Source organism: Dinoponera quadriceps, unplaced genomic scaffold (genome assembly GCF_001313825.1).
Source record: "Dinoponera quadriceps isolate SergipeBrazil2010 unplaced genomic scaffold, ASM131382v1 scaffold9, whole genome shotgun sequence".
In the NCBI taxonomy this organism is placed as follows: Eukaryota; Metazoa; Arthropoda; class Insecta; order Hymenoptera; family Formicidae; genus Dinoponera; species Dinoponera quadriceps.
In genome coordinates this window covers 1,203,712-1,231,559 of record NW_014554295.1, presented here as the reverse complement: position 1 = coordinate 1,231,559, position 27,848 = coordinate 1,203,712, and the positions used below count along the sequence as shown (strand labels likewise).

The 27,848-nt window shown below is 39.7% G+C and overlaps 6 protein-coding genes across 6 annotated transcripts; 4 read left to right on the top strand and 2 right to left on the bottom strand.

Annotated features, from left to right (window-relative positions):
• Positions 1-424: 424 nt before the first annotated feature.
• Positions 425-9,598, top strand: LOC106743819 (14-3-3 protein epsilon). Its single transcript, XM_014618034.1, has 4 exons — positions 425-766; positions 5,554-5,860; positions 6,199-6,542; positions 7,162-9,598. The coding sequence occupies exons 1-4, from the start codon at positions 703-705 to the stop codon at positions 7,215-7,217; spliced, it is 771 nt and encodes a 256-aa protein (XP_014473520.1). The 5' UTR covers positions 425-702; the 3' UTR covers positions 7,218-9,598.
• Positions 9,417-16,677, bottom strand: LOC106743830. Its single transcript, XM_014618044.1, has 6 exons — positions 14,727-16,677; positions 14,166-14,483; positions 13,692-13,862; positions 13,426-13,608; positions 12,649-13,167; positions 9,417-12,429 (listed from the first exon to the last, which is right to left on the bottom strand). Exons 1-6 carry the CDS (start codon positions 15,951-15,953, stop codon positions 12,067-12,069), a joined length of 2,781 nt encoding a protein of 926 aa, XP_014473530.1. The 5' UTR covers positions 15,954-16,677; the 3' UTR covers positions 9,417-12,066.
• Positions 16,678-16,783: 106 nt separating this feature from the next.
• On the bottom strand, positions 16,784-19,567 carry LOC106743801 (malate dehydrogenase, mitochondrial). The gene is made up of 5 exons (XM_014618004.1): positions 19,371-19,567; positions 18,532-18,747; positions 18,046-18,318; positions 17,480-17,809; positions 16,784-17,163 (listed from the first exon to the last, which is right to left on the bottom strand). Exons 1-5 carry the CDS (start codon positions 19,440-19,442, stop codon positions 17,035-17,037), a joined length of 1,020 nt encoding a protein of 339 aa, XP_014473490.1. The 5' UTR covers positions 19,443-19,567; the 3' UTR covers positions 16,784-17,034.
• A 166-nt stretch (positions 19,568-19,733) lies between these two features.
• LOC106743793 (septin-1) lies at positions 19,734-22,540 on the top strand. Its single transcript, XM_014617991.1, has 6 exons — positions 19,734-20,376; positions 20,645-20,837; positions 20,981-21,239; positions 21,381-21,746; positions 21,840-21,944; positions 22,190-22,540. The coding sequence occupies exons 1-6, from the start codon at positions 20,353-20,355 to the stop codon at positions 22,320-22,322; spliced, it is 1,080 nt and encodes a 359-aa protein (XP_014473477.1). The 5' UTR covers positions 19,734-20,352; the 3' UTR covers positions 22,323-22,540.
• A 1,651-nt stretch (positions 22,541-24,191) lies between these two features.
• On the top strand, positions 24,192-25,338 carry LOC106744409 (mitochondrial import inner membrane translocase subunit Tim22). The gene is made up of 4 exons (XM_014619169.1): positions 24,192-24,530; positions 24,636-24,820; positions 25,031-25,103; positions 25,173-25,338. Exons 1-4 carry the CDS (start codon positions 24,281-24,283, stop codon positions 25,253-25,255), a joined length of 591 nt encoding a protein of 196 aa, XP_014474655.1. The 5' UTR covers positions 24,192-24,280; the 3' UTR covers positions 25,256-25,338.
• A 651-nt stretch (positions 25,339-25,989) lies between these two features.
• Positions 25,990-27,391, top strand: LOC106744419 (actin-related protein 2/3 complex subunit 5). Its single transcript, XM_014619180.1, has 3 exons — positions 25,990-26,460; positions 26,550-26,622; positions 26,948-27,391. The coding sequence occupies exons 1-3, from the start codon at positions 26,300-26,302 to the stop codon at positions 27,185-27,187; spliced, it is 474 nt and encodes a 157-aa protein (XP_014474666.1). The 5' UTR covers positions 25,990-26,299; the 3' UTR covers positions 27,188-27,391.
• Positions 27,392-27,848: the final 457 nt, after the last annotated feature.

Genomic DNA, 27,848 nt, shown 5'->3' with positions numbered 1-27,848 from the left:
TTTTCGAAACCGAAGCTGCCGACGGAACGATGTGGAAAAACACCTATCACATCCATCAGATTTTCCTCGTATCTGATTCGTCGGTCTCGGGCAATAATTCCGTTTTCAAACCGCGACGTTTCGCGCAGCAAGAACGAACGAATCGAAGGGAAGAAAACGGAGGTTATATACTATCGATAAAGAGACGATGAGGCGCGTTATCTATCATGGATTGTCGCAGGAATTTGCACCCTCACAGCGTAATAGACTGACTCGTTGGAGCACAAGTCATGTTATGTTCATCGTCGAGGCGGAGAAAATACATCCGTCCGACCGACATGCCGGTTCGGGTGAAACATGCGCACGTCGCCGTCGGGCTGGCAGCGGCGGCGGCGGTGGCGATCGGATGACGTCACAGGCGTAGTAATACACGGGCGCGAACGCATGGCGAGAGAGCCGAGAGAGCTCACCCGCAGAACTGCTGCGCGAGAGAGACTGGGAACTGCTTTCGATTGTTGGCGGGCGCCGCCATCTTGGTCAGTGAGCTCGCGAGTGGCTGATACGTTTCGGAGGTGAAGAAGAAGAAGAGCGGTGCCTTCGTGTTCGTATTTCGGGCGACCGCAAGCCAGGCCGACGTGTCGTATTCCGTGCACGCGTTTTCCCCCGCGAACGAGCGTTCCTCCTCGACAATTCTGAGACCGGTGAAATCCGCGAGCATCCGAGATGTCCGAGCGTGAGGACAACGTATATAAGGCGAAACTGGCCGAGCAAGCGGAGCGCTATGACGGTGAGTGGGTATTTTCTCAATGGGGGCGAGAACGGGCGAGCGCCCGACCGACCGGTCGTTCATGCGTGCGTGGCTGCGGGACACGCACGATGGTGAGATTCCGCACGCGTGTGTGTGTGTACTACGCGTTAACTGGAGACACGCACAGCCTCTCTTGCGCGAGACCGACCGATCGATCGGCGATCGGCCTCGCATCTTGCTGTCTCTCTCTGTTCGCCGTCGTCCCGTCGGGACGGGGCTCCTTTTGCGGTAACTTTTTTCGACGTGAAGGTTTACGCCTCACGTCGCGTACTTGTCAATTAGGCTACACACCGTGAGTGAGAGGGCCGAAACGTCAAGCGCCGAACATTAGCGAGCGTTCGCCGGCGGGCGTTCCTTTGTGGCGGCGCTAAACGAAATCGCGATATCGACTCGTGTCATTCGCAGGCGGTTGATTCGTCGTCGAAGGCGGCGACACGAGGCTCAGCCGGGCCTCTCGTTCGCGCGATCTTCGTCTGCGGCTTGCCTTCTCGTTCGGGTGTGTCGCATGACGTTTCTAGGATCCGTGTTTTCGGCTGCGAGCATCGTTCCTTGTCCGCCTCGTCACCGAGATAAGCGACAAGCCACTCTTTCATCGGACGGCTCTGGCGTGACGCATCGAGCCCGACTTTTTCCGCGACTCGATTTTCTCTCCTCCTCCCTTCCACCGAATTCCACCCTTTTTCGTTTTCTCTTCCCTTCCAAATACCTCGATATTATATTTATCTCTGCGCGATACCCCGATACTCTCCCACTCATTAGGGCTATACTTATTTCAGTTCCGACTCCGGTGCAGAAAGTGTAACGTAGTGCAGTTAGAAAGAACAGACCTGTAGGTGTACGCACACGGCGTGGCGGCACCGAGCTCTCTCGCCTTTTCGCTAATCGCCACCGGCTTATTATCACGGACGAGAGCTGGCACCACGTATACTAACGTTATTACGTGCTTAACTCTTCATCCGTCTGGTCTTACGTATTTGCAGAAAAAAAAAGATCACCGAACAGATCGGTCGGCTGAAAAAGATCCCGCAAATGGAAAAGAAAGAAGCGAACCGAACGATGATTCCCTTTTCAAGCTCCATCCCGGCTTCCTCCCCCTCAAATCGTGTCCAAAGGTTGTTCCAGTAAACCATGGGGACTGTTTCGAATGTACGATCGTGGACAAGGATCTTCCCTGTGAATATCATGGACTAACCTACATCCTCTCATAAAATTCGCTCTGAATTTCTTGCATATTTTTTTTCTTCACTACAAGATCTATTGACGTGACGTTTCGAAAATGTCGGACGTCACGCAGCAAACGCTGGACCTCACGAATCGTAAATCGGTTTTTGCGCAACTTTTGGAGAGCAACTTCCAACGGCAGCTTCCAACGGAGCTTTCTTTCTCTCTTTCCTCCTTCTCCTCCTCCTCTCGGCAGCGTTTCTCTCGACGCTGCGACGTGTGCATCGAAATGCTTCGACGCGTCGATCGACCTCTCTCTCTCTCTCTCTCTCTCTCTCTCTCTGTCGTTCATCTTACGATATCGACGACGGTGCGAAGATACCGCCGATTATCGGACGTCGTGGGCGTTCGTATCGATTGCTACATGGAGAAAGAGAGAAAGAGAGAAAGAGAGAGAGAGCGCACTTGTTGTTTATTGTGCGTTATTTTCAGTAATAAAAGTACATCCGATTCGCGATCTTCCGCTACCGCTTCGTGAAAGCAACGTGTGCTCATGCAAGTGGGGAGAAACGATCGGGCCGGCAAAGAGGGACTGCGGGGGGAGAAAGGCGAAGGGGGAGTAGGATCGGACCGGGAGGGGTGGGTGGGGGTGTGGGGAAGGGAGAGGCGGTCAAATTTCTCTAGCCTACGCCGCGTGCGTTTCGGTGCACGTTTCTTCGTGTACGTCTTTTTTTGCGGGACGATCTTGTAGGACTACGACACATTTCCTCGCCCTGACGATTCTTCTTACCCTCTCCATTCTCCGCTCTTCCGTCTCTCTCTCTCTCTCTTTTTCTCTTACGTGCGTGAGAATACGTTTGTTCACCTATGATTTGCGAACAACGTATTGCATCTGTTTGACAGCGATGCACATTGGCAGAGATAAGTGGCGGGCGGAAGCTTATTCGTCGAGACGCGAGTATAATTAAACGTTGTACAATTAAACATTCAACGTTGTCGAGAATTCTAATAATAACGGTGATAAAAGAACAATGCGAATGTATTTACACGTATCTTTGTGCAATGAAATATAGACATATTATATATTTCGCGCACAATTAATGAAAGCAATGCGTTAATCGAGTGTTAAACGAGTTTTTACTTTTTTTTTCTTTTTTGTAAAATCGTTCGTAAATTCACTTTTTATTTTAGAAACTGGTATAATTAGTCAACGCTTTATTTTAAATACAATGCCACTTTCAATCAGATTGAACGTCCGATGTAATTGTCGTCGTCGATGAATTTCAGTATCACCAAATAGATCTGATTGAAGAATCTTATTTTCTTTTTCAACGTTTAATTTTTGATAATTAAATTCTGGGTTTCCGGTAACGAACAACTCGCATGTTAAAAGTTGTATAAATACAAAAATTCTCAGTACTGCAGCTCAAGGAAGAATCCTTTAAAAAAAATTTCCAGATACAATCACCGTTTTACTAAGAAGAAAAATTTTGAAGCAAAGGAAAATTAAACGCGTGTCTTTTTTCAAATACAACATTACGGACATAATTTTTCCCCGTAAGCACTTCCGACAAACAAGGCATGTAGGTTATGAGAAAAACGAAAGAGAGGGAATGAGAGAGAAAGAGAAAGCTAAAAAGAATGCTAAATTCGTGATTAGAATCGAGAGAGCAAGATCTAGCTAATTAACGCAGATCATTGATCCGTTATCTTTTCCGCTAAGTCTATACTACGCCTTTTGTGATGCAATGCAAACCCGAGAATTTGGCCGATATTAGTTAACGAGATTTCACACCAATCGACGTGAGTACAAAACTTAGCAGAGGCGTTGTAATAATAAGACTATCTTTTGTACAAGAAGAGTGAGGGGCAACGGTCGAATTTGATAGCTAAAATAATGTACGTGTACGCACGCGTGTGTGTATGAGAGAGAGAAAGAGAGAGAAGCGAAAGGGTGAGTTCTGTGAAGGAACGGCCAGAGGGTGAGTAAAGGGATGAGAGAAGGTTGGCGGGAGGAAGAGGACAGAATGGGAGAGAGAGGGGTGGTTAGCAGAAGGAAAGTATTGATCTGGCTGCTATCCCACGTTTGCCGCACACCTCGACTTGTATATATTACCGTGTTCATTGTAACGCTCGCTTTACGTCACATTCATCACCCCCCGTCCCCTTTGAACTTACGGCTACATACGCGGATGTACATCTAGTTGCGTGCGACGCATCGCATCGATCCGTGTAATCGATTTACGCGTGTTTCCCTTCCTCCCCACATTTTTATCCTTATTATGTGTCTCCGCGTTCCAAGAGTATCTTTTCTGTGTTTTCTCTTCCCCTCTCTCGCGCCTCCTCTCCTTCTCCCCACACCTCTTCCTCTCCAGTTTCTTCAAGAGCACGATGTACATTTGTTCCGTTTTTCAAGAGCACGAAGTGCAGGAGTACGCACAATAATTGCTGGAGGGCGGGCGGTTTCTTAAGTTCGAAAAACAAAATACATATTTCGAATAAGAATATCAACTTGAAGACGCAATTCTGTATAATTATTTTATATTTTTTGATTTATAGTCATATCGCGAACATCGTGATTTTCTCATATTATCTCACTTTTCTTAATGACGATCTTATGTGTTTTGACGTACATGTCGAGTTGCGGAATTTAAAGGAAGATTCTCTATTTCTAGTTATAATAATTTCTATATTTTTTTTATTCCTTTCTTTTTCATCTCATACTTGCGTTTTCTTTAAGATTGCTTCTTTGTAACATTCTTTAATCTCAATAAACCAGTTAACTTTAGTTTTCCATAATCTTTAAGTTTAAACGCTCAAGTAATTTTTTTAAATGATTCATTTAGTGAGGAACACTTCTCTATTGAATATGGTCCATTTTCTGAACTCACTTTTATCGATAAAAATGCCTGTGAAAGTGGCATAGGAACCATTTAAGCCGCCATAGAAGCCGCATTTAAGGCACTTTTACCAATAAAAATGAGTTCAGAATATGGACCTCTGTATCTCTAGTATGAAATACACGATTAAGAGATAGTTGGTCGGTTCTCTCAGAATCGGAAAACATATTTCTCGAGAAAAGTTCAAATTAATAGTCGCTTTTCAGCGATATGTCGCTCACACGTACCGATAAATACGTATTGGTAACTTCCGTGCAAAGTTCAAGGGGCAGCGGATTAATATATGTCGGTATGTTCATCCCCCTTTACTCCGAAGGAACTCGGTGCATACCGTTTCACCCGAAGAGCACGTAATATTTTATAGGCCAAACGTTCATACGCCACTTAAACGAACAGGTTCACGATGGTGGTATTCATTTTGTACACGGAGTGATTTGCGAGGAATACTTCAACAAAACACAACTTTGTAGAATAATCATAGTAGTTAAGAGGTGATGGGGGGGGGGGGAAGAATGCAGCTCTTGTGGAAAACTTACAGTATAAAATTATAATCAGTCTAGAGAGGATATTATGTTACATTTTTTCGTGATGATTCGACGAGTTCCAAGGTGATTATTTCAATAATTTTATCACTTAACATAGAGTCATCATAAATATGATGGACAGGTGAAAACATTATATATTGTTTGTCGATGTCGTTTGCAGAAATGGTGGAAGCGATGAAGAAGGTGGCTTCACTGGACGTAGAGCTCACCGTCGAAGAAAGGAACCTGCTCTCGGTTGCGTACAAAAATGTCATCGGTGCGAGAAGAGCTTCCTGGCGAATAATCTCGAGCATTGAGCAGAAGGAAGAGAACAAGGGCGCTGAGGGAAAACTAGAGATGATCCGCCAATATCGATCTCAAGTCGAGAAGGAGCTCAAGGATATTTGCGCCGATATCCTTGGCGTCCTGGACAAGCATCTGATACCGTGTGCCTCCACAGGCGAATCCAAAGTCTTCTATTATAAAATGTGAGGATATTATAATAACGATAACCTTTTATCAACGAGAAAAACTTTTAGCATGCATTATTATGCATAGAGTAAATATCGCAGATAGACAGAAATTAAAAAGGACAGAAAATTCAATATATAACACTTAGAAAAAAAGGAGAATTTATAAATAAAATATATATCAAGAATAATGATAAGTAGATAAACAATAATGATAATATGATATGAAGAATTAAATATACAAAGTAAGGCTTTTATAAAATTACGCTGGATTAAGCCGCTTGATTCGAGCATGATTGAAACGAAGGATGGCACAAAATGTATTGACTTGTTGTTTTGATCCTTTGCGCTTTCAGGAAAGGCGATTACCATCGTTACTTGGCAGAATTCGCTATCGGGAATGATAGGAAGGAAGCAGCGGAGAATTCTCTGGTGGCATACAAAGCAGCGAGCGATATCGCCATGACGGACTTGCCACCAACTCACCCTATTCGCCTAGGATTAGCGCTCAACTTTTCCGTGTTCTACTACGAGATCCTTAATAGTCCCGATAGAGCGTGCCGCTTAGCAAAGGCGGCCTTTGACGACGCGATCGCCGAGCTTGACACGCTGTCCGAAGAAAGCTACAAAGATTCCACCCTCATAATGCAACTCCTTAGGGACAACCTCACTCTATGGACATCGGATATGCAGGGAGACGGTTAGTATATTCAACTTCCATAGCGGGGGGATAATATAATGTCGCTATAGGGAGACGGATGTGTTTTTATTACGCTAGGACGCACGATATTGCACGACGCGCGCCGTCACATCATGCGCGTATCCGCACATGCCCGATCGATACATAAGCAAATATCACGCATTGTGTTAAGATGATTTTACCGCAAATTACTCTCTTCATCTCATGCAATTTACTTTGTTCACGCGATATGGTTCCTCCTTTTTTCTCCCAAAAACCTTCTAAAGACTTCCCAAAATTGATTTTTCCACCAAGAAATTTCGGGAAGTTTTATCGTCCGACTCAGTGTGGCATCGATTTGCACAATTTCAATTTTTTTAATTAATCCGATATAACAAATCGCTGAAAGTACGCGGCTTTTATAATGTACATTGGGTAAAAAGAAATCTTTCACAACTTTCTCCATTTTTCTTGGAAGAATTCCATGCCAGAAGTAAAAGTGCTCGCGTATAATATCCTGAGAGAGAATAGAATATGCAAATATTTCCCTTCGTTTGCTGCAAAAAGATATTTATTGTGAGCTTGGAATGTATGTTGATAGACGTTAATCACTAATAACTTGTTTGTATTTGTTGTACAGGTGAAGTTGAACCGAAGGAGCAATTGCAAGACGTAGAAGATCAGGACGTATCGTAACTTTAACTGTAGTGAGTGTTATCTTGCGCATATAAAACTGAGACACAAGAAAAAAACTCTTAATAACTCGTAAGCAAAAGAAAAAAAACAATTCAGCAGGTGGCAGTTCGGGATGGGAAGGGGAGATCTTTTAGAAATTCGCGTGACCTTTCAAGAGAAAAAAAAAAGAATAAATAAAACACGCACCGTTACGATTATTCTGAAAACAAAGCTGCAGCAACAACAATAACAACAACAGCCAACAGCAACAAAAAAAATAATCATTCGGTCGCATTACAAACACACCCTCATATATACATATATACACACACACACACACACACACACACAATTGAGTTAATACGAAGCAGAAAGTAACGAGTATAAAAAAAGAAAAAAAGGGACATACATCCTGCGGTAAATAGAGAGATTGTAAAGCATTTAAAAGAAAGAGAGGGAAAGAGAGAGGCACTTTTTAATTGCCCTCGTTTTTTGTGTATCAAGAGGAAATGCCGTCTTTGCACTGTGCATGCGTCCGATTAAAATTTATACCGACGTGTCGAATGAATATCGGAACGACGGATGACGTCGACCATCAATTAGCAGAGAGCCTCGAGAAATTCTAGTTACATTTCTGGATCACACCCACACATACACAATGTAGCGCGCGTAACGATTACGTTCTGGGGTCTAATATTTGATTTCCGCCACAATTTCAGTGAGCGAGAGTCACGCGCGTGCGCCCACACACACACACACACACACACATACACATCGCACGCGCGTTTCATATGTTCTTTGAAATAGATAAAAAAAAGGAGGCATGGATGATCGATGTCACCGAGACGCATTGTGTGTGTCGTCTATTCTCACACCTGTACCTGTTTCCGCTTACCTGTTCCTAATATCCCTCGATTCCCTTCTCTTCGTTGCACTCCCCCTGCTCCTTTAAACCTCGCTTTTTTACTGCGCGCATGGTCGTCTCGCATATACTGTAATCACTACCAATATTGGTGTATGCGTGTAAGTCGAGTTTAGAAAAGTTTGGTTCATTTCAAGATTAAAACACCGGCGTCTTTACGGGAATGCGCGGCTATACGCGACACCGTCATGCCACAGTTGCTAAGACGGACCTCGCTTTCGAGCTTGTATTCTGTAATAAAATACAATGTACTTCCGATGAAATCCGATTCGAATGTAACTACACACATACACATACACACACGCGCGTGTATGCGCATACATTCACACATAGACACACACACATACATTACCGACAGAGAGAAAAAAGAAGCAAAAAGTGAAAATGCATGAATTTTTAGTACTAGCCGAAGTATGAGAAAGAAAAAAAAAGGAATGTACCGCTTACTTCGATTACCCCCTTCTGTACCTCGTTGTAAACACACACACACACACACACACACACACACACACAAATATCATTCGTCCGAGTTTTCGTGAAAAAAGGGAAAAACAAAAGAGCCTGTGTCGCGCAAAAAGATCCTTGAGAAACGAGCGTATCGTTGAAATTTTTTCACGAAATGGCTCATGATTCAACATGTTATATACGCATCTCGTCGAGACGAGCGTTTTATATAGCATTATTGTATAGCTTGTGACGAGCATCGTGACAAGAAGGAAGAAAGAAAAAACGGAAAAGAAAGAACGAAAAATAGTAAGGAGGAAAGAGAGAGAAGTAAGAAAGAAACGAAAAGAAAAACAAAGGGAAAAAGATTACGTTAACGTAGGTGAGCCTCTTTTTAGCATTACGTTACTCACAGCAAAGCAAGTAATTATCTAGCTAGTCTGTAATGTGGTTGTACGTTTTCATACGCCCGTTGTGTAAACTAATATCGATTGCTGTGGTATAAGAAGTGACAGAATAAATGACTGTACCTCGACTTTTTCCACCCACGCGCGCACCACACACAAACGCGCGGGCGAGCGCACGCGCGCGCGCGCCCATATTTTATGTACGCGTACATACATTAGCGTGGTTCGCCAAAATTCGAATATAAAAACGTGCGCTGGTAAAAGTTCGCAGAGAGGCTCGATAACTAGCAACGAGCGCACGTAACTTGATTGATATTTCACGAGATCTACCACGATGTTTCTATACTCAAATTTTGGAACGTTGTATGTATGTATGCTCGTATACACGGCACACGCGCGCGCACGCACGCGCGCACTTCACATAAAACACACAACACAGGTATTGTCTTTTTCCATCCAGATACACGATAATCGATCCGTGTCTGTAATTATCCATCTGCCGCGATTCATCGACGAGCCATTCCATCAACGTTTCACGTTGAGACATTCCATTCTTCTTCTTGTAATAAGGAGTCTGTCGGAATCGTAGATTTACAGTGAAAAAAAAATATACTCTTTCTTCAAACTGACGAGGTAAGCTTAGCGTTTACGATTACTACTGACCATTTTACGCATTAAAACCTTATCAAACAAGTAACTATAGAGCTAGAATTACCAAAATCCATTACCAACAAGTTCGCTCAGTTTTCTCGCTGATAATAACGCGACGAGAGAAAGAAAGAGAGAGAGAGAGATTGCAGACGCCGGATATAAAGCGCAGCAAAAAAGCGAATAGTTCTACAATAACGATCCGGAGAGAGAGAGACATTACGGTTTGCAAGCTCTGCACGCTGTGAAAAAAAAAGAAATTGATGTCCATCGCGCCCTTGTATCTAGGTATTATAACGATTATAAAAAAAAAATTGATAATCGTGTTACAAAACGATACGTTATGAGGAATAAGTAATATCAATCGACATCCGTAAGAGATAAGTAAGTATATTTGCGAAATGTGTAATTGTAAGAGCGTAATAAGTAAGGTAAAAAAGACGAAGGAAAGAAAAAGAACAAAAAGAAAAGACCAATCTCTTGACGCGAAGGATCATCTTAGTGGGACAGGTAGGATCAACGTCATACGTACACGATGATCGAAGTTGATTATTAATCGAGAGGAGATTAAATTGCGCGAAAACTGTGCAGGTAAACAGAGCTCTAAATTAAGAACTGCGGAGCCAGAGCGGAAGCTATCATAGGCTATAAACGCACGTGCATATATAAATATATATATAAATAAATATATATATATATATATATATTTCATACTCTGAAATATACACATGTGTGTAGTGTATGTGTACTTGGCATATACATACCAATACACACACACACACACACACACAGGGTGTAACTAAAATAGATGGCCAAACTTTGGGAGTGTGTAGTCCATTAATTTTCACACGAAGCAATAACAATATTTCAACGGAAATGGTATGTACGAGAGTTTCGAAGTGTGTCCGCAAGTAGGAATTGAAGGGATTTAAATCGAGAGAATAGGGAGAATGCGATTCTATAGATTCACCGATCAGTGTAATTATTATTATTATTATTATTATTATTAGAAAATTCTATCGTAAAAGAATGTATTTATATCTCGGGGAGGAAAAGTTCCTCGTGTCTACGCCACCTTCTTTCAACCTTACGGCGAGTAGAAACATGATCTTGAAATCTACCTGTTTCAGTTTAACCATTTCTCAATTTAGCTATTTCAGTTACACACGCTGTATGCGTGCATGTGTATATTTCAAAGAGTACTTATTAAGTATTTGTGCGGCAACAAGTGTTTTAAGAAGAGAATTAAGTACGTAAACGCGTCAGTGGCAACGAATGAAAAATAGTGATCTCCGAACACCGATGAATTATACTAGACAGACGATTGATCTGATTACTTCATCCATAAGATGGACCGAAGATTATTTTTTAGATCGGTCGTTTTTAGAATTTTCCTTTAGACAACCTAAATCTCTGATTCTTCGTGAATCTCTTTGTTTAAAAGATTAAATATTGATATATTGAAAACAGTTGATATATTTAATTGCAGCTATACAAGCTATACAGCTGCAATTAAACGTGTCGACTGAAGCGTTACTGTCGTACTCGCTTCAAAATAGATTGCTTTTTGCTTCACGAGCAGTACGTGAAAAAATCAAGTTTTCCCATAATTTTTGATTCATTAAATCTAACTTTTTTTATAAAAAAAAATCAACATGTCAAAAAAACATTAAAATTGGATATAAAGGTAAAAGAAAATTATGGGAAAGCATGGCTTTTTCATGCGCCATTCGTGGGACGAGAAATAACTTTTTTAATATCCTTCTTTAAAATTTACGGACACTGTTGGAAAAATTGGCACATGCTATGTGTAATAATTCGCAGGCGTAGATTTTAGATGTCCATTTTCTCCCGTTGTGTTTTTGGACAATAAAATTAAAACAAAATTTAAACATCGATCGATTCGTCATCGGACGTCGATTCTTATTGCTTAAGAGATATAAATTTGTGCCGATCGAAGGATCAATTGGTCCACTGACCACCATGAACGAATAATAAAACAACTCATCGTTCTTCGGAGAAAGACTAATTTTTGCGTTTTTTCTTTGGATCCGCATGCGTTCTTATCGCTCTGTACTACAATCTCAATGCGGTTACATCGGATACAATCTTTTTTTCTGTAAAACCACAGACACATAAAAGCTACAAATAAAGTAATTATGAATCTATGCTAACTTTTATTAAAAATATTTCGACTCAAATTTTTGTCGGTTACAACGAAAAAAATGACTTGTCGCTTTTTGATATTTGATACGAAGGACTCAGAGCCCACGAGTCTAAACGCGTGTATCTTCCCAGACAGCACGGACCTCGGGAGATGTCCTGAGGACGTCCGATGTCACAGACAGAACGTCCATGGGATATCGTGCGTGCTGTTTGAGTTATATCCTGTTTTAATTTTAAAATATGTCTTATTGATTTTAATTTCTGAATTTAATATTGTCCCTGATTACGCAATCGCAGATTGCGACTGGCTGTGCTTCAGCGTTTCCAGCGACTGAGGCCGTGCATCGTCCTTAGTGAAGTCGTGATCACGAAAGCTAATCGATCCGGACAGAAGTCTTCTTGGCTCGCGTCGGCTTATATTCACCTGCTGCAGCAAGATTCGCTCCAGATTGTTCTCCGATTCAGTCGTGATCGGCGACAGGCTGAGAGTCGAGACGGTACGACTTTTCATGATTCGTCCGTTCCTAGGCGATCTCCCGGTCTGATCGTTGATTCTGCGCCTGGCAGATTTCAATTTGACATTACGCAGCATGTCCAGGGATACGACCGGTCCCTTCGGGCCCGGGACTATGTTCCGTCTGTTGTCCTGAAATGTAAAGAGTTCTTACACAGGGTGTCCCATTTTAACCGTCAAAATAGTACTCATTGCTAATGTACGATTGTTCCATTTTGCATATCATTACAGGGGCTCGATTCTTCACTGTCATTCGTAACTATTCGTATACACACGTATTGCACGCTTATTGAATATCGTTACGAATAACGTTCTAACAATGATTTTATATTCACTTGGGTTCAACCGTACCTTAACATTTTGCGGAGCCTTCTTCAGAGTGACTTTCAGGAGGTCGTCGACGGTGATACTGGGCCTGCTCAGCAACGGCGTGGAACATTTTCTCGTAGGTGTCACGCTACTCCTGTTGCTTCTGTAGTTATTGGGAGTTGTCGGTGGTACCGACGGCGCTGGAAATTGAAAAAAAATTGATTGGAGAGGAGTAGATGGAGCGGGAGGAGGAGGAGGAGGAGGAGGTGGTGGTGGTGGTGGTGGTGGTGGTGTGAATGATACCGATTCTGTAATGTATTTCGATGGAAATGCCAACGAGGGTGGCGGAGAAGAAGGCGGAACAGGAGGAAGAGGAGAGGACGGAAAACACGACGAAACACGTCGCGAGGATTTCAATCGGATTTCCTCCAGCGTCTCGTGTAATTTCTTCAGCTCCTGCACCAACGTTTGGTTGTTCTCGTTCATGTTTCTGTTGACTTCACGAAAGTTATCCATCCCGGTCGTTAGAGTACCGAGGACAGCTTCGATGCTCGTCCGTATCTGCAACGCAAGCCGAGGGATGACCGGTAAGAGAAATATTGTTTACTCAGCAGTGTTCATCAGATCTTATGTCTAATATCATATTGATTCCACTTGAAGATTACAGGCAGTTAATAAGACGGCTTTTATGGCATCTTAAGATGAATTAAAAAAGTCTTAAATATAAGAGACCGGGCTGTAGTTCATAAGACAACGAAGAAAAGGGTACAAGGATGTATGTATCTTAGTAGCGCATTTCATTGGCTCAATGTTACATACCTGCACAACCTCCATTGAAAGACGCGCGACTTTCTCCGATATTGCGCACAGTGCTTTTTCGTTTTCGGAACGTAACGTAACTATCATGCGGCCGAATTCTTTCATTTCAAGTGGACTCTGGCTCGAAATATCCTCGGAAGACGAGGAGAAAACGTCGATCAGCTGTCGCAGTCTCTTGTAACTCTGGAAAAGTTCATTATTGATCAGTGAAGTCGTTATTTCACGATCGTGGCTTAGCTCGTGACACAACTCTCACGGAAATATACATTGTTCAGTAAATGCAACAGCTTCTTAAACAGCCAAATGCAAAATACGGCCATTTTCCTTATCACCGTGCAGAAAATGTTTCTTCGTCTGAACGAGCGATCCCGCAACCTATGCGGTGTCGCGGTGTTTCGCAATATATGGCGCTTACAAGTATCATCCTGATATTTCACCTGTAAATGATTTCAAGAGACAGATGATCAACGTTTGGCCAACGTTGGACAATGGTGTTAGTTAACCAATATACAAACGCTCAGATAAAATTTACCGTTAAAAAGTTTAGTATTCTTTCTTTAGCAAAATAAACTCTAACAAGATAAAAACCAGTATTCCCACACCACTGGAAAACATGGAATGTAAAAAACATGGAAAGAATTTATATGAAAGAAAAAAGAATAGTTACAGTGTTCTCTCCTAAAGTTTTATTTCGGTTGAGAGTACAAATTCGCGCGAGAGAAATTTAAGTGAAATATTACTTCTCGTGGATAATCGCCGATATAATCGGACACGGCAGGCAGGTCGACGCTAGAGGTCAGTGTTGATTCCAGAAACGAGGAGCTGTCCCAGCGCGTTTTAACGCACGACAGTAAATTTGGCGGATACGAAGAGTGCCTCTTGTTCTCTCGTTGCGGCAGATTCGGATCGTCCGTCACATTCACACGAACCGCCGCCGGTTGTTGTCTCCGTTCTTCTTTCGCTTCATCGTCGTCCTCATCGTCGAATTTCAAAGTTGCGCGGCAACGATGAGCCGACGGTGACAATCCCCTGCAAGGTGTGACGGATCCCTGCCGACACTTCCCGATAAACATTAGATCAACATCTTGAAACGTTGGATTCGCGCGTATCTCTCTTAAGCGTTTTCGCTTAATGTATTTTTATCAATATCATCGGATATATATAATGATTACTTTTCAACGAGAGACACGAGTCATATCATCCATTATCATTTTCTTTCATCGATTGTGAATATCAGAACACACGTCGTGTGCTGTCGAGTATCACGAGATGATAACCTATCGGTGATGATTTTTGCTTACTAGATTTGGTTCGGTTTTCTTCGCTCTTGCCGGTGACTCGTCGGACTTCCATCTACGTACGTTCGCAAGTGCGGCCTGGTCGAAGCTCTTCTTCGCGCACCTCGGCGACAGCAAGGGCGCGCGAGACGAGACGAATGAGGGCGACGGCGATATTATCGAAACGCAATGGAATCTCCGATCTTCGTGGACAGATTTCTGCTTGGAGAACAAGGGCGCTTCGTATCTCGCTTCCTCGCCGCGTATCTTCCGGTTGAACCGCTGCTGCAGGTACGCGAAGACCCGTCGAAATTCGCGCCAATTCGCGGCTAAAGGCGACCTACCGTCTCTTTCGCTCGTCACGTCACGCCTTTTGTCCTCGTTATTCGATCTCTCGTTCGCATTATCCTCATACATCATCCTGTTATGTTCGTCAATGTTCTCGCTAATCGGCGACCTAAACCGCTCGAACTCGTCGAACGGCGACGATTGCGCGTCGTCGTTGCGATCAAACTCACAGCCGTGTCTGTCTTCTCGCAAACTCGGAAAGCCCGCCGGTTCCACGGTGTACTCGTTCGGCGATTCATCGACCGCTGTATCGAGCCGCGAGGTCGTCTCAATGATGGTACAGCAGCGGTTCGTCGTAACTGCCGATCTGAACTGTCGATCGTTCAGGCAATTTTTCATCTCTCTCCCTGCGAGATCGTCGTTCATCATCGTCGAAAGCGTATCGTTCGTTAAGCAACAACTGTCCGTTCGTTTAAGTCCGTAGCGATTTCCGTACACGACTTTCGCATCGTCCTCGTCGTCCGTCCTGGTAGCGTCCGGCTTTTTTATCTTGGAAAACTCAAGACTCGGCTGTTCGTGGCAGCACAGCAGCAGGTCTACTTGCTTCGCCGCTTCGAACAACGTCTTCGATCGCTCGAGCTTCCGCGTGACGATTTCTTCCACGTTCTCACATTCATCTTCCGGGTTTATTCGGGGGAGTTTTGGCACGATCTCGGGGCTGAGTTTCTCACGGCACAGCAACAGCAGGTCCGCTTGCGGCGACAGCACCGATTCCGGGGAACGACGTCGATGCGACGACAAGTCCGACGTGTTTCTCGCGTCCTCGTTCGCCGAAGGACCGGAGGAAGAAGATGAAGAGGAAGAGAAGGATTGCTGCGACATTCTTGTCGTGAAACGAGCGTTCCCTCGCAACGATTCCTGGATTTCACAGAACGAGGCCTCCCGTAGTTCACGCGTCGTCATCGCGTCGTCACACTATTATCTTCATATTGTGAGAATGTTTTCTATTCATTACACCGTTGCTGTACATAATGCAACATCGCCTACAAGCTATTAAATACCATGTTTTTTTTGCTTTCTAATTGCGTCGATAATATTACTGCAATTTTAACCGGACTTTGACATCGTTGCATTTATCATGCTGCACTTTCGCGCACACTCGCAGAAGCGAAGGAAAAACTGGTTGTTAACTTGAACGATCGAGATTCCTTTAGCATCATCCTGTATCTCAAGGTTACACGCCAGACTGTGTATATTTTGGTCTGTTTGATGTTTATATACAATTTTGATATATACAACTTTCCGTCATTCGCGCGCGCAAATCCACCGGCCGAATTCGTTATTTCGAGGATTCGCTTCTGCAAGTGATCTGAGATAACGTTTAAGCCGATTACATTATGACGTATAATAGGATATTTGGATATCGTGAGATATCCTATTGGAATATCCCGGACACCGGGATATCTGTGGGGTCGCATTTAAAAATCTGGGATAATTCAGGATATTCTCAGGTGTGCTGTGTGGGTATAATGCAATTTATAAATTTATAAATTTAATTTCAATTTGGAAGAGAAAGTCTAACCTTCGTTTCAGAAAAATAACATGGAAATCTAAATCAAATTAAAATTACGAACAATATGAACATTTTACACCAAGAAAAAAAAAGAATCATGCTTAGTCGAAAGGATGTTTATTGAAGTTTTCACTACCGTTATACAATATGTTTCTCAAAAAGAAATTTTAATTACAATTTACGATTTTATTATTTTGTTTATTTGTTATTTCATACACCCTATATTTCTATACTTGGCAGTTAATTTATTATTTATAATTATAATACAATGTAATTTATAATTTAACAAACTAGTTAAACATTTACATATATAAACTTGGTTCTCAGTACAATTGTAATAACGATTCGTCATTGAATCACAAGACGAGTCCAACCAAGGCCAATCGCGCACTCCCTTCTTGTGCAATTTCACCAGATCACGATTTATTTAATTTAGGTCCAATAGATTTCACTTTTTATTTACAATAGATTTCACTTTTTATTTACAAAGTCCTCTCCTTTTTGAATATTTTTCTTAAGCTCTGGAATAGCAGCGTCCAGCAGTTTGTGCTCGAAGCTGCTCAGTTTACCATACTGCAAATTCTTTTCCAATCCGTTTTTCTGAAATTCAACATGTTACCTTAATTCACATCCCTAAGATCATGTTAAGATTGTACATTTCGATATATTTATCTGTTAAGATTGAAATGAATCAACCTTTTTTACAACACACAATTTTAAAATAATTTTAAAATATTATTCAAAAATGTTGGGCGTGCTTTTTTTCGGTGTTTTTTCGTCATTAATCAAGGTGGCTGCAATGAGCAATAAACAAGAGACTTAATTTTTCAAAAAACACTAGTTTCAGAGAGGCAAAAATTATGCGAGCGATTAATGAATCACGCGATTAAATCACGGTGTTTGTTTCTCTACTTACGCCCAAGAGCACCGGCGTGGAGAAATATTTGGCGTCGGTGACGTTCGATCTGACGTAAGCGCACTCGATGATACCGGTCTCTCCGTTGAGCGCCCTGATCAACGAGATACCGAATCGCGCGCCGGCATAAGCCATCGACAAAGTCGCGGATCCGGTGCCGGCCTTGGCCTTGACAACTTCAGTGCCGGCCTCTTGGATCCTCACGGTGAGCGCCTTCAATTCATCATCTGGGAACGATACCGATGGTGTGCACTGCGATATCAGTGGGATAATCGTAATGCCGCTATGCCCGCCAATAACCGGAACGGATGTTTTCCGCGGATCCAAACCCTGAAAAAAAAAATCAGTTGTTTAATACTATCATAATCTTTCTTATATATTCGCTCTTAAATATATAAGCATATATTTTGTGAAGAAAAAAATTACTTCTTTCAAGAAACAAAGAAAACCCCTTCTTTAGTTCTGGATAAAATTAAATCTCCATTGAGTGAGGAAGACAATACTTCGTTTTCGTTATTTTAATGTATATCTTTAATGTCTCATTGCACTCAGGAATTCATTGTTACCTTTGCCTCTGCAATGAACGTATTTGCTCTGACGATATCCAGTGTGGTTACTCCAAAGACGCGATTGGGGTCGTAGACACCTTTCTTCTGCAGCACTTCGCTGGCGATTGGTACTGTGCTGTTGACAGGATTCGAGATTATCGCTACGCATGCTTTCGGCGCAACTTCTGCCATAGCAGTGACAAGATCCCGGACGATAGAGGCGTTCGTATTGAAGAGATCGTCGCGGGTCATGCCTGGTTTACGTGGAACACCAGCAGGTATGATGACAACCTGAAAAAAAGGCAATATAAGATTATTAATGAAATATTAAAGCAGAAATTAGATTTATCTGACACCAATTTAACAAGATGAATTAAACAGTGTAAGAAAATATATATTTTGATTAAAATACAGGTTGGGACACCCATATAAATATATATTTATATAAATATATCTTGAATAAATATTTATAATCTTTCTCGTAATAATTTCATAATGACACACCTGAACACCTTCAAGCGAACTCTTCAGCTGATCAGGACCATTGTAAGCTTTAACTTTTGCCGCTGTATCAATGTGCGACAGGTCGGCAGCAACACCAGGTGTGTTCACGATATCATACAGTGATAATTCGGTAATAAGAGGTGATTGCTTGAGGAGCAATGACAATGGCTGGCCAATGCCACCACTGGCTCCCATTACAGCGACCTTGGTATTACACTGTGAAAAGGGAAATATAATCAATGTATTAGCGTGACAGATAGAATAGGTAATAAAACAACTGCAATGCTTATGTTTCAATATTCAACACAAAATAAAAACTGTAATCAAGAGTATGAAAATCATAGTTCATTTTCATTACTTGTTGCTTCTTGTAGAGGCTTATGTTTAAATTTATTCAAATTATGCTAAGATCGGGAGACACTTATGTGCGAAAATGCCTTCATACGCCAATTTAACGTATCAGCATTGAGGCTGAGTAATTTATGATTGCATAATCGGGGCTCTAATCACGCTAGATATCGATGACGTGTCAAGCCAAATCATCCCACGTAATTGATTGGTGGCACAATTTATCTCTCTCGGACATATATGTCGGATACAGAGCAAGATTCATATAGCGATATTATCACACATGGTAAACCAGTTATGTTCATAGACCGATCTGCTCGTAACATACATGTAACGAAAAAACACAGTACAGAGTAAAACAACACGAGCTCATGCAAAGCGGTGGTTAACGAGCATATTCACGGTAATTCAATTTGCTTCCTTTGAACAACTGTTCGATTATATCTCAACTGATCGTTACTCCGAGATCCACATTTTACTGCGATACTCACTTTGGCACTGGTGGACAGTCGCCTCGCTCCTCGAGCAACGGTTGTGGCAGGCCTCAAAAACCAAGGTAGCATGATTTACCGGTAGCGATGAAAACGATGTCAAATTAATGTCTGCTGAAAAGATCTACAGGCTGAGAAAACGTCTTACACTCCTGATAACCTTCAAAGGCACTCGTATGACCTTCTTGAAGACTTATTCTCCGCTGCCAGCCAGGGTTGCCAGCATAGACATCACGTAGACTACACGGCACGTTAAACCGGTTTAGTAACAACCGTAGTTAGCCTTACGTGTGATTGGCCCGGTAGTTCACCAACGCGAACTAATTAAATCGGCCGATTAAGTGGGGTCTAAATGAGAATTTAAGCTCTAGGCGTTAAGAAATTGACCAATCACAATCGAATTATAGGAGAAAAGTCAATTATGATAGGTCGATTTTTTTAATCTTTTCGAGACGCGCCCTTTGTAACCAGTAAACCACCATCCTTCGCAACTGGCGACCGGGGCATCTGCGGCGCATTGTAGAATGCCCTTTAACCTCCCACCTCCTCATCGGGCGTCGCACTCTCCGTTGTATTTTGTACGGCCGAGTCAGTGCAAATGTACTTCCTGTTCGTTTGTAAGATTCATAAAATAATTTCCCATCCGTTTGCTCAGCTCGACGGGGTATCTTCGACGGCTCTTGTACAAGTTTCAGTACCATCTTTCCGAGAGCGAAACTTGGCACAGCAAAAATCAATCGAAGATAAATGTTTTCAATTAAAATAACCTACCTTACATATTTCTCGCTTTGTTGCACGCTATCGTGACACGACGCGGTGTCTGTCAGTCTGTCTGAAAAATTTTTTTACTGATCTGGAAATTGAACAGAATTCCAATCCAACTTTGTATAACATACATTAAGGAAAGGAAAGAAGGAGAAAGGAATATAGAGAGTGTTCAATTTCATTATTCGACCGTTTGTGACTAAAACAACTCGGTGAAATGTCTAGCGAAAGTGTAAAAACGGTAAGTATTGAATATGAAAAGAGGAATCAATTTATCTCTTTATAAAATAAATAACAGACTTTATTTATTTTGTCTATTATTTATATAGTATTTATTTTATAATATTCTGAAGTCTTTTAACAAGCATAGAAATTTGTAATTATTACATTTACTGTATTTTTTTTTGAGAAATTTTGTTTTTTTTAAGAAGAATTTTAGGACATATTTATAGCTTCTGTTAAAACAACCGTAATCATACTTTATTTAAATATGTCTTTTTTGTTTTTAGTTTGCCAGTCTTGAGACACCTGGATATGTAGGATTTGCAAATTTACCTAATCAGGTACATCGAAAATCTGTGAAAAAAGGTTTTGAGTTTACGCTCATGGTTGTTGGAGAATCAGGCCTTGGAAAGTCTACTTTAGTAAATAGTTTATTCCTTACGGATTTATATCCTGAACGAGTAATTCCTGATGCAATTGGTAAGCACAAATAAAAATATCTTTATTATTTTAGTATTTTTATTTTAAATGTGTAACATTATAAAGTATACATTCTAATTTTTATGAAGATAAGATATAATAATTATTCTGTGTATAATTATGATATTTTTATTATTAAATAGAAAAAACGAACCAAACTGTTAAACTTGACGCTTCAACGGTCGAGATTGAAGAAAGAGGTGTGAAACTCAGATTAACAGTTGTTGATACACCTGGTTATGGAGATGCGATTGATAATACAGATAGCTTCAGAGCTATCATTCAGTATATAGATGATCAGTTCGAGAGATTCCTTCGTGATGAAAGTGGTTTAAACAGAAGAAATATTGTAGACAACAGAATACATTGTTGTTTTTATTTCATCTCTCCATTTGGTCATGGGTACGAATTATTCTCACATATATGTAATTAAATTAATTGTTTATGATGAAAATTAATTATTTGTGAAACTTAAAAATTTCTAACATTTTAGTTAAAGTCACTTAATACAGTTAGTGTTTCTTTTCTTCCATTGGTGAACAGATTGAAACCATTAGATATTGAGTTTATGAAGCAACTCCATAATAAGGTTAATATAGTACCTGTAATAGCAAAAGCTGATGTACTTACCAAGAGAGAAGTGCTACGTCTGAAGAAAAGAGTTATGGAGGAGATCGAAGGCAGTGGAATCAAAATATATCCTTTACCAGACTGTGATAGCGACGAAGATGAGGATTATAAGGAACAAGTGCGTCAATTAAAAGAGGCTGTCCCTTTTGCAGTGTGCGGTGCGAATACCTTGCTCGAGGTCAAAGGAAAGAGAGTACGGGGTCGATTGTATCCGTGGGGTGTTGTTGAAGTTGAAAATCCCGATCATTGCGATTTTATTAAGTTGAGAACGATGTTGATGTAAGTTACTCTCGTTGTTATTATATATTGTTGTACAATGACATGTAATTGTACATAAATTTACTATATGTATCTATCCTTTTTTTTTTTTAGTACACATATGCAAGATTTGCAAGAAGTAACACAGGAGGTACATTACGAAAATTACCGCAGTGAAAGATTGGCGAAAGGGGCTCCGGTACCACCTCGACGTCAGACGTAAGTGTGCATCATTCCGTTTTATCAAAAATTCTGATTTTTAACGTAAACAAAAGGAAATTTACAACAGTCATCGATAGAGGCATGGCCAACATTTATTTGCACAATTTTCTCTCGAAAACGTATCATTTTTAAATATGCAACGTTACAGGACTTTTACTATTGGTTGTCTACTTGCTCGATCACTATATGTTTTTCTTCTATGTTGCATAGTAAATTTTACCATCTAAATTTTTTTTATGTAGTCTTGTAGAATCTGAGAAAAGCAACACTGTGTCGGACAAAGATCGTATATTGCAAGAAAAAGAAGCCGAGATACGTCATATGCAAGAATTGTTGGCTGTGATGCAAGCGCAAATGCAACAACAACAACCTTGATTACATGTGCTCTTGTATATCAACATGATGACCCCTTATTGTTATGCGTGTGCCAAAAAAAAGGATATACGAAACTTTTTAATAACATATATAATCAAGATCTTGCTCTGGATGCAATATTTTCATAAGTCTTTCTCTATTAAGACAATCTTGACATACCATATGCTGCATTCTGTAGACATATATCGTAAGAGTATAAAAACTAACACTTTTTTATACATTTTCTCGATGACCTATGAATTACTCATGTTTTACCACTTGAATGGCGCAATAGTGCGCGCTAGTGTCCGTCCCGTAAGTAGCACGCGCGCACTATTGTGCAATCTTGCATCGGAAAGAAAGAACTCGCCTCACTTCTTCGTTAAAAATGTATTACTGAATTTAATAAGTCACTAATTTTATGTCTTCGTTGTCGATAAATACGAATTTTATGTCAAAATAAATTTCAACTAATTTTCAATTATGCACTTACTATTTAATACGCACCTTTGTTTTATTAGATTTGCTTTTTCTACATTGATTTAGGAACTAAGATTGTTTTCATGATCTTATAGTCGGGAATTGAAGATTATTTAATTTTGACGTAAAATTTGTATTCCTCGATCATTGAAGACATAAAATTAATGATTCTTTAAATTCAGTAATACATTTTTGGTGAAGATGCAAGGCAAGTTTTTCCTGACACAAGAGTATGCAATAGTGCGTGACGCACTATTGCGCGCATGTCACTCAAATGGTTAAGGCTTTTGATCCTTCGCTGCGATTATCTTATTTCATTATTTCAGAAGCAAAGAAATATATGCCAAACATTTTCTTGCGAAAACATTGAGACAAAAGAATATGTTCATGAGATGACATTTGTGTGGTCGATTCAGCACATTTATAAATATTCCGAAAACTTTCCTCTTTTGTTCTGATAATCGATAAATAACTGTAAAATTAATATGATATGCAGTCTTCCCTATCTTTTTTTTCATGATTTTGCCACGTTAATTAATATTACAGTTGCTCATTGATTGTTAAAATAAAAGGAAAGTTTTTGGAATATTTTACAAATCATTTTATATCATTTTATATGCATATATTTTTATTTCAATATATTTCGCAAGATTTTGGGCATATATTTTCTTGCTTTCAACGTCATTAATCAAGATGGTTACAGCGAGGAAACAAGCCTTAAAAGTTTTCTATGCTTCTAATAGTCATTTTATATATAATATTATATCAGAAATCGTGAATAAATATACATTTTTAATTAGCTTTTGTAATTAATGCCTAAAATAAAAAAATATCATATCATAAATGCCTTATTAATTGATCCGTAAAACCATTTTTTAAGAAAAATTTCCTAACTTTTAAAGTTAAGTTAATGAATATTGATGGAAATACTATTTATGCACTTATAAAGTAAGGAAACAATTCGGAAACTAAAATATTCCTCTAAAGTCGACACTTTTTACACATATTTCTTGAGATTAATATCCTATTTTTAATTTCTCCTAAGCTACATTTAGAATTTTAGTGGTAACATATATTACAGAATTAATTCTTCGAGAAAGAATTTTCTTCATTGGACCATCGGTCGCGATCTGACATACGACATATTGTAGAACAGACTTAACGACTAAATCGCCGGTATATAGTCTGTTCTTTATAACTTTATCTCACTCTGACTTTTTGCGGCAGTTTCAGCACCGCTGCTATAAAGAACAGACCGATAGTTGTTTCGAGGCTGCTCTCTGGATTTACGGTTCGCGTGAAGGATGTTTTGATTCATAATTTTTATCAACCTTTGACATATGACTTGTAATTAATTTCAAATTTATTTAATACAAAGAATTTTTTCTTTTGAATTTGCAAACACTTTTATATAATTACGTTAATACGCGCACTAACAAATTATTTAATAAATATTTGGAAATCTGTGTATATATAGAGGTTATGCTCTTGTGTAAATAATGTTAAACATGTATTCTAATCATTTGAATACGACAATTTCACCTATAACCAAGAAAGAAAGAATATTTTTAACGGATGTGGAACTGGATGAAATCGCTATGTTCCTCGTTGGGAATCAGCAACATTTCAGAGAAAATATTATAATTCCTCGAATGATAGGACCTGTGCAAATAAAGACTAACGAGGAGAAGCAGATAGAAAGAGTAATGGAAAGTTGTGCATTTAAAAGCATCATGAGTTGTGTCCTTGGTATATATATTTATTGAGTTTCTCTGCATATACATAAACAATAGCATGGTATATTAATATATATGCATTAAAATTTTGTGCATTAACTGAATATAAAATTTTTAGGATATGGTTTAGGAGCAGCTATTGGACTATTCTCTTCTAGTGTAAATCCCAATGTAGCAAGTATCGAAAAGCAACAGAGCGCACGAGAAATATTAAGGGAAATGAAGACAACGACACTTGGTTATGCGAAAAATTTTGCAGTTGTCGGATGTATATTTTCTGCCATAGAATGCACAATAGAATCGGTAAAATTTAAATAACCAACTAATACATATATATATAGTCGTATATTAAAGATTCTATTTTCACATAATATATTCCCAGTAAACAGAATATAACTATTACATAACATAGAAATAACATGTAATATATAATTGTTACAAGTTATCGAGTTACAAGTTAAATGTTTAATTATATATTCCTTCCCATGTTATAAGTTGTGTCTTAAATTTTAGTACAGAGGTAAAACAGATTGGAAAAACGGCACATATGCTGGCGGTTTAACTGGTGGATTAATTGGTTTAAGAGGTACTGATAATTTTACTACATAAGTTATGTTTTTGAATTTTATACACTATTTATCTTAAATTTTTGCAGCTGGTATAAAAGCAGGTCTAATCGGAGCTGCAGGCTTTGCAACATTTTCGACAATTATAGACTATTACATGCATAGATCTTAAACACATTTCAAGCTGTTAGAAGATATAACTCATGTATATCGTGCATATATGTATGTACATATATAATTAGTGTAATTTTCATATATCTACATCATTTTTGTAAAAATATCTTAAATTTTTTTACAAAAAATTTTGAACAATCCATGAAATACGTCGCTTTAAAGCCAGAAGCATATCCTGAACGACCCGGACGAACGGCACTTACGTGCAGCTAGGCTGCGCTTTTCCTGATATGTACACTTTTTTTTACTTCACAGAAGAGGTGTTTCCTAACGAAATTCACTTCAACGTGTTCCTTGTTTTATCACGAAGGGAGGCGAAGACCCAGAATTTTGCTGTTAGGCCCTCGAAAACATAATTTACAACACTTGTACACATTTAAAACATAATTTCGACACTTGATCTGTTCTTTCTAGTTGAACTGGTGCGATAAGTTAGAGTGAGAGTGATATGTTTCTCTCCTAACTTGTTTCATCAGTTGAGCGGTGCAGCTAAAAAGAACAGACCAAATGTCAACTTTCACCTACACTTTGTCATCCCCTGAAGGGGTCTGTTTTCTATCCCTTGGCATCGGCTAACTTAATATAAAATTTTCTAATTGGTTCAGCGGGGAAAGACTCTAGGCCGATGTGAGCGGATGTGTATCATGTGCTAACGGGATCCTCCCCCAAGCGCGACGCGATATCCAATGAGCGTGCAGTTCTTCCGGAAAAGCAGCATGCTCATTTGATGTCGCGTATCGCATGTCGTGCATCGCGCTGGTCCCTGCGAGAGCCGTAAAACAGTCACACCAGGACTACATTCTCGAACGATATCCAACTATCGTAGATCCTGACTAAATTCTGCATGCACGGGATGGCCGTTCTGAGACTTCTTTCTGGATTATCGGATAGTTAAACTGTTCTGTATAACAGATTGAATTGTTACATTGTGTCATATTGTGCATCTCATACGCGGACACACACATACCACGAAGCGAGAGAAAGGCGCTACTCTTGATAAGCCGGGCGTGATCGCTGGAAACGTCAAACTTGCAAAAGCGAAATGTCGAGGAACGACGGTAAAAAGGATACTTCGGCGTCCGCATTTCGGAAGATTGACGTGGACCAATATAGCGACAACAATTTCAAGGAGGAAGACGCCGATGGTGGCGTAGGCGCACCCACTGGCCCGGACGAGAACGAAATTCTGACACTTCTTAGCCAATATCCTTTGCAAGAAACTCTCTATTTATCTTTGTCTTTTGAGAATTTCACTTCCGGTTTGTTGCTGTTTTCCTTAACGCCTTTTTCAAGGGTAAGAACGCGGAGGCATTGGTATCAGTATTAAAGTCCGCGCCTTTAGGATGTAAAAACCAGCAAGTCAAGGTAACCTAAAAACATGTCTCACGCGATAACGATTATCCTTATCGTTGAGTGACCGCAAGATTGTACAACCATGGTTTATTTAGTGCGAGTTGATGGTATAGATTCGTAAAAAAGTGGACATTATTTACATCTTTCTCAGTTAAATTGTTTTTACAGAGATGAATTTTCTTTTATATGGGAGATTGATTCTTTAATGTATAAATACTGAAATCTTTGTATAATGAGCCTTGTAGTCTATTAATGGAAACTATGATGTTACTTTGCACGATACTACACAAATTCTTCTACTTACAAGCTTGTAAAAATATATCTTATTTATTTTCAGGATAGTGCTAGAAACTTAACACAGAAAGTACTCCTAAGTATAAAATCGAATCAAATAGACGATTGTTTAGCGCAATTAGATCGTGACTCAGTGGATGTTCTAATGAAGTACATTTACCGAGGCTTCGAGATACCAACGGAAGGTAGCAGTAGCCACCTGTTAATTTGGCATGAAAAAGTGTTCAACATAAGCGGCGTTGGCTGTATCGTCCGTGTATTTTCTGACAGCAAGCGGGCTTGAAGTTTTGTACATTTTGTAGTAACACCTTCATTGTGACGATTACTATTAATTCCTCACTGTTACTCATTGTCATTGTTGATACGATGAGGATGTAGATAGGCGAACCATTCATATTTTCCATATGGGAAACCACCAATTTTCCATGGGAAAATACAACAAATTTGTGTACATTTGTTATTAATAAAGTAATTTTTATTTCTTATACACATTATGAGAAATAATTCCGTTTTCCACCACTGCCCTCATTTTGCTTTAAAGAGTATAAACAAGACAAAAATTTTAGAAAATTAAGAGAATGAAGATAATTTGTAAACTTTAATTTTTGCAACTTGATTATATATATATATATATATATATATATACACATGTATGTTTCATAGAGTGTATTATATATAAATTTGATTTCATTTCCAAACTAGTTGATCTTAATGTTTCACTTTAATTCTCAGACATTTTATACTCTTTAAAGCTATGTAAGAATAAAAAGAGAGTATATATATATGTACGATGTATTACTTTCATATAACAATAAAATTCTCTTTGCGTCGAAACATTTTCTTGTACATACTATCATTGATCTTTACAATGACAATTGACATCTGAATTGGCACAAAATAAAAGTATAAATAATTTTGAATGATACATACTCCAACATTATTTA

Coding starts and splice junctions, on each gene's coding strand:
- LOC106743819 (XM_014618034.1), top strand. CDS start 703: ATGTCCGAGCGTGAGGACAACGTATATAAGGCGAAACTGGCCGAGCAA. Junction 5,861..6,198: donor AAAGTCTTCTATTATAAAAT/GTGAGGATATTA, acceptor TTGCGCTTTCAG/GAAAGGCGATTACCATCGTT. Junction 6,543..7,161: donor ATCGGATATGCAGGGAGACG/GTTAGTATATTC, acceptor TTTGTTGTACAG/GTGAAGTTGAACCGAAGGAG.
- LOC106743830 (XM_014618044.1), bottom strand. CDS start 15,953: ATGACGACGCGTGAACTACGGGAGGCCTCGTTCTGTGAAATCCAGGAA. Junction 13,168..13,425: donor TTTCAATGGAGGTTGTGCAG/GTATGTAACATT, acceptor CTTGCGTTGCAG/ATACGGACGAGCATCGAAGC. Junction 12,430..12,648: donor AGGCTCCGCAAAATGTTAAG/GTACGGTTGAAC, acceptor TTTACATTTCAG/GACAACAGACGGAACATAGT.
- LOC106743801 (XM_014618004.1), bottom strand. CDS start 19,442: ATGCTACCTTGGTTTTTGAGGCCTGCCACAACCGTTGCTCGAGGAGCG. Junction 18,748..19,370: donor GACTGTCCACCAGTGCCAAA/GTGAGTATCGCA, acceptor CCCTTTTCACAG/TGTAATACCAAGGTCGCTGT. Junction 18,319..18,531: donor GTTCGCTTGAAGGTGTTCAG/GTGTGTCATTAT, acceptor CCTTTTTTTCAG/GTTGTCATCATACCTGCTGG.
- LOC106743793 (XM_014617991.1), top strand. CDS start 20,353: ATGTCTAGCGAAAGTGTAAAAACG. Junction 20,377..20,644: donor CTAGCGAAAGTGTAAAAACG/GTAAGTATTGAA, acceptor TTTTGTTTTTAG/TTTGCCAGTCTTGAGACACC. Junction 20,838..20,980: donor AGTAATTCCTGATGCAATTG/GTAAGCACAAAT, acceptor ATTATTAAATAG/AAAAAACGAACCAAACTGTT.
- LOC106744409 (XM_014619169.1), top strand. CDS start 24,281: ATGTTAAACATGTATTCTAATCATTTGAATACGACAATTTCACCTATA. Junction 24,531..24,635: donor CATCATGAGTTGTGTCCTTG/GTATATATATTT, acceptor TAAAATTTTTAG/GATATGGTTTAGGAGCAGCT. Junction 25,104..25,172: donor TGGATTAATTGGTTTAAGAG/GTACTGATAATT, acceptor AAATTTTTGCAG/CTGGTATAAAAGCAGGTCTA.
- LOC106744419 (XM_014619180.1), top strand. CDS start 26,300: ATGTCGAGGAACGACGGTAAAAAGGATACTTCGGCGTCCGCATTTCGG. Junction 26,461..26,549: donor ATTCTGACACTTCTTAGCCA/ATATCCTTTGCA, acceptor CGCCTTTTTCAA/GGGTAAGAACGCGGAGGCAT. Junction 26,623..26,947: donor GTAAAAACCAGCAAGTCAAG/GTAACCTAAAAA, acceptor ATTTATTTTCAG/GATAGTGCTAGAAACTTAAC.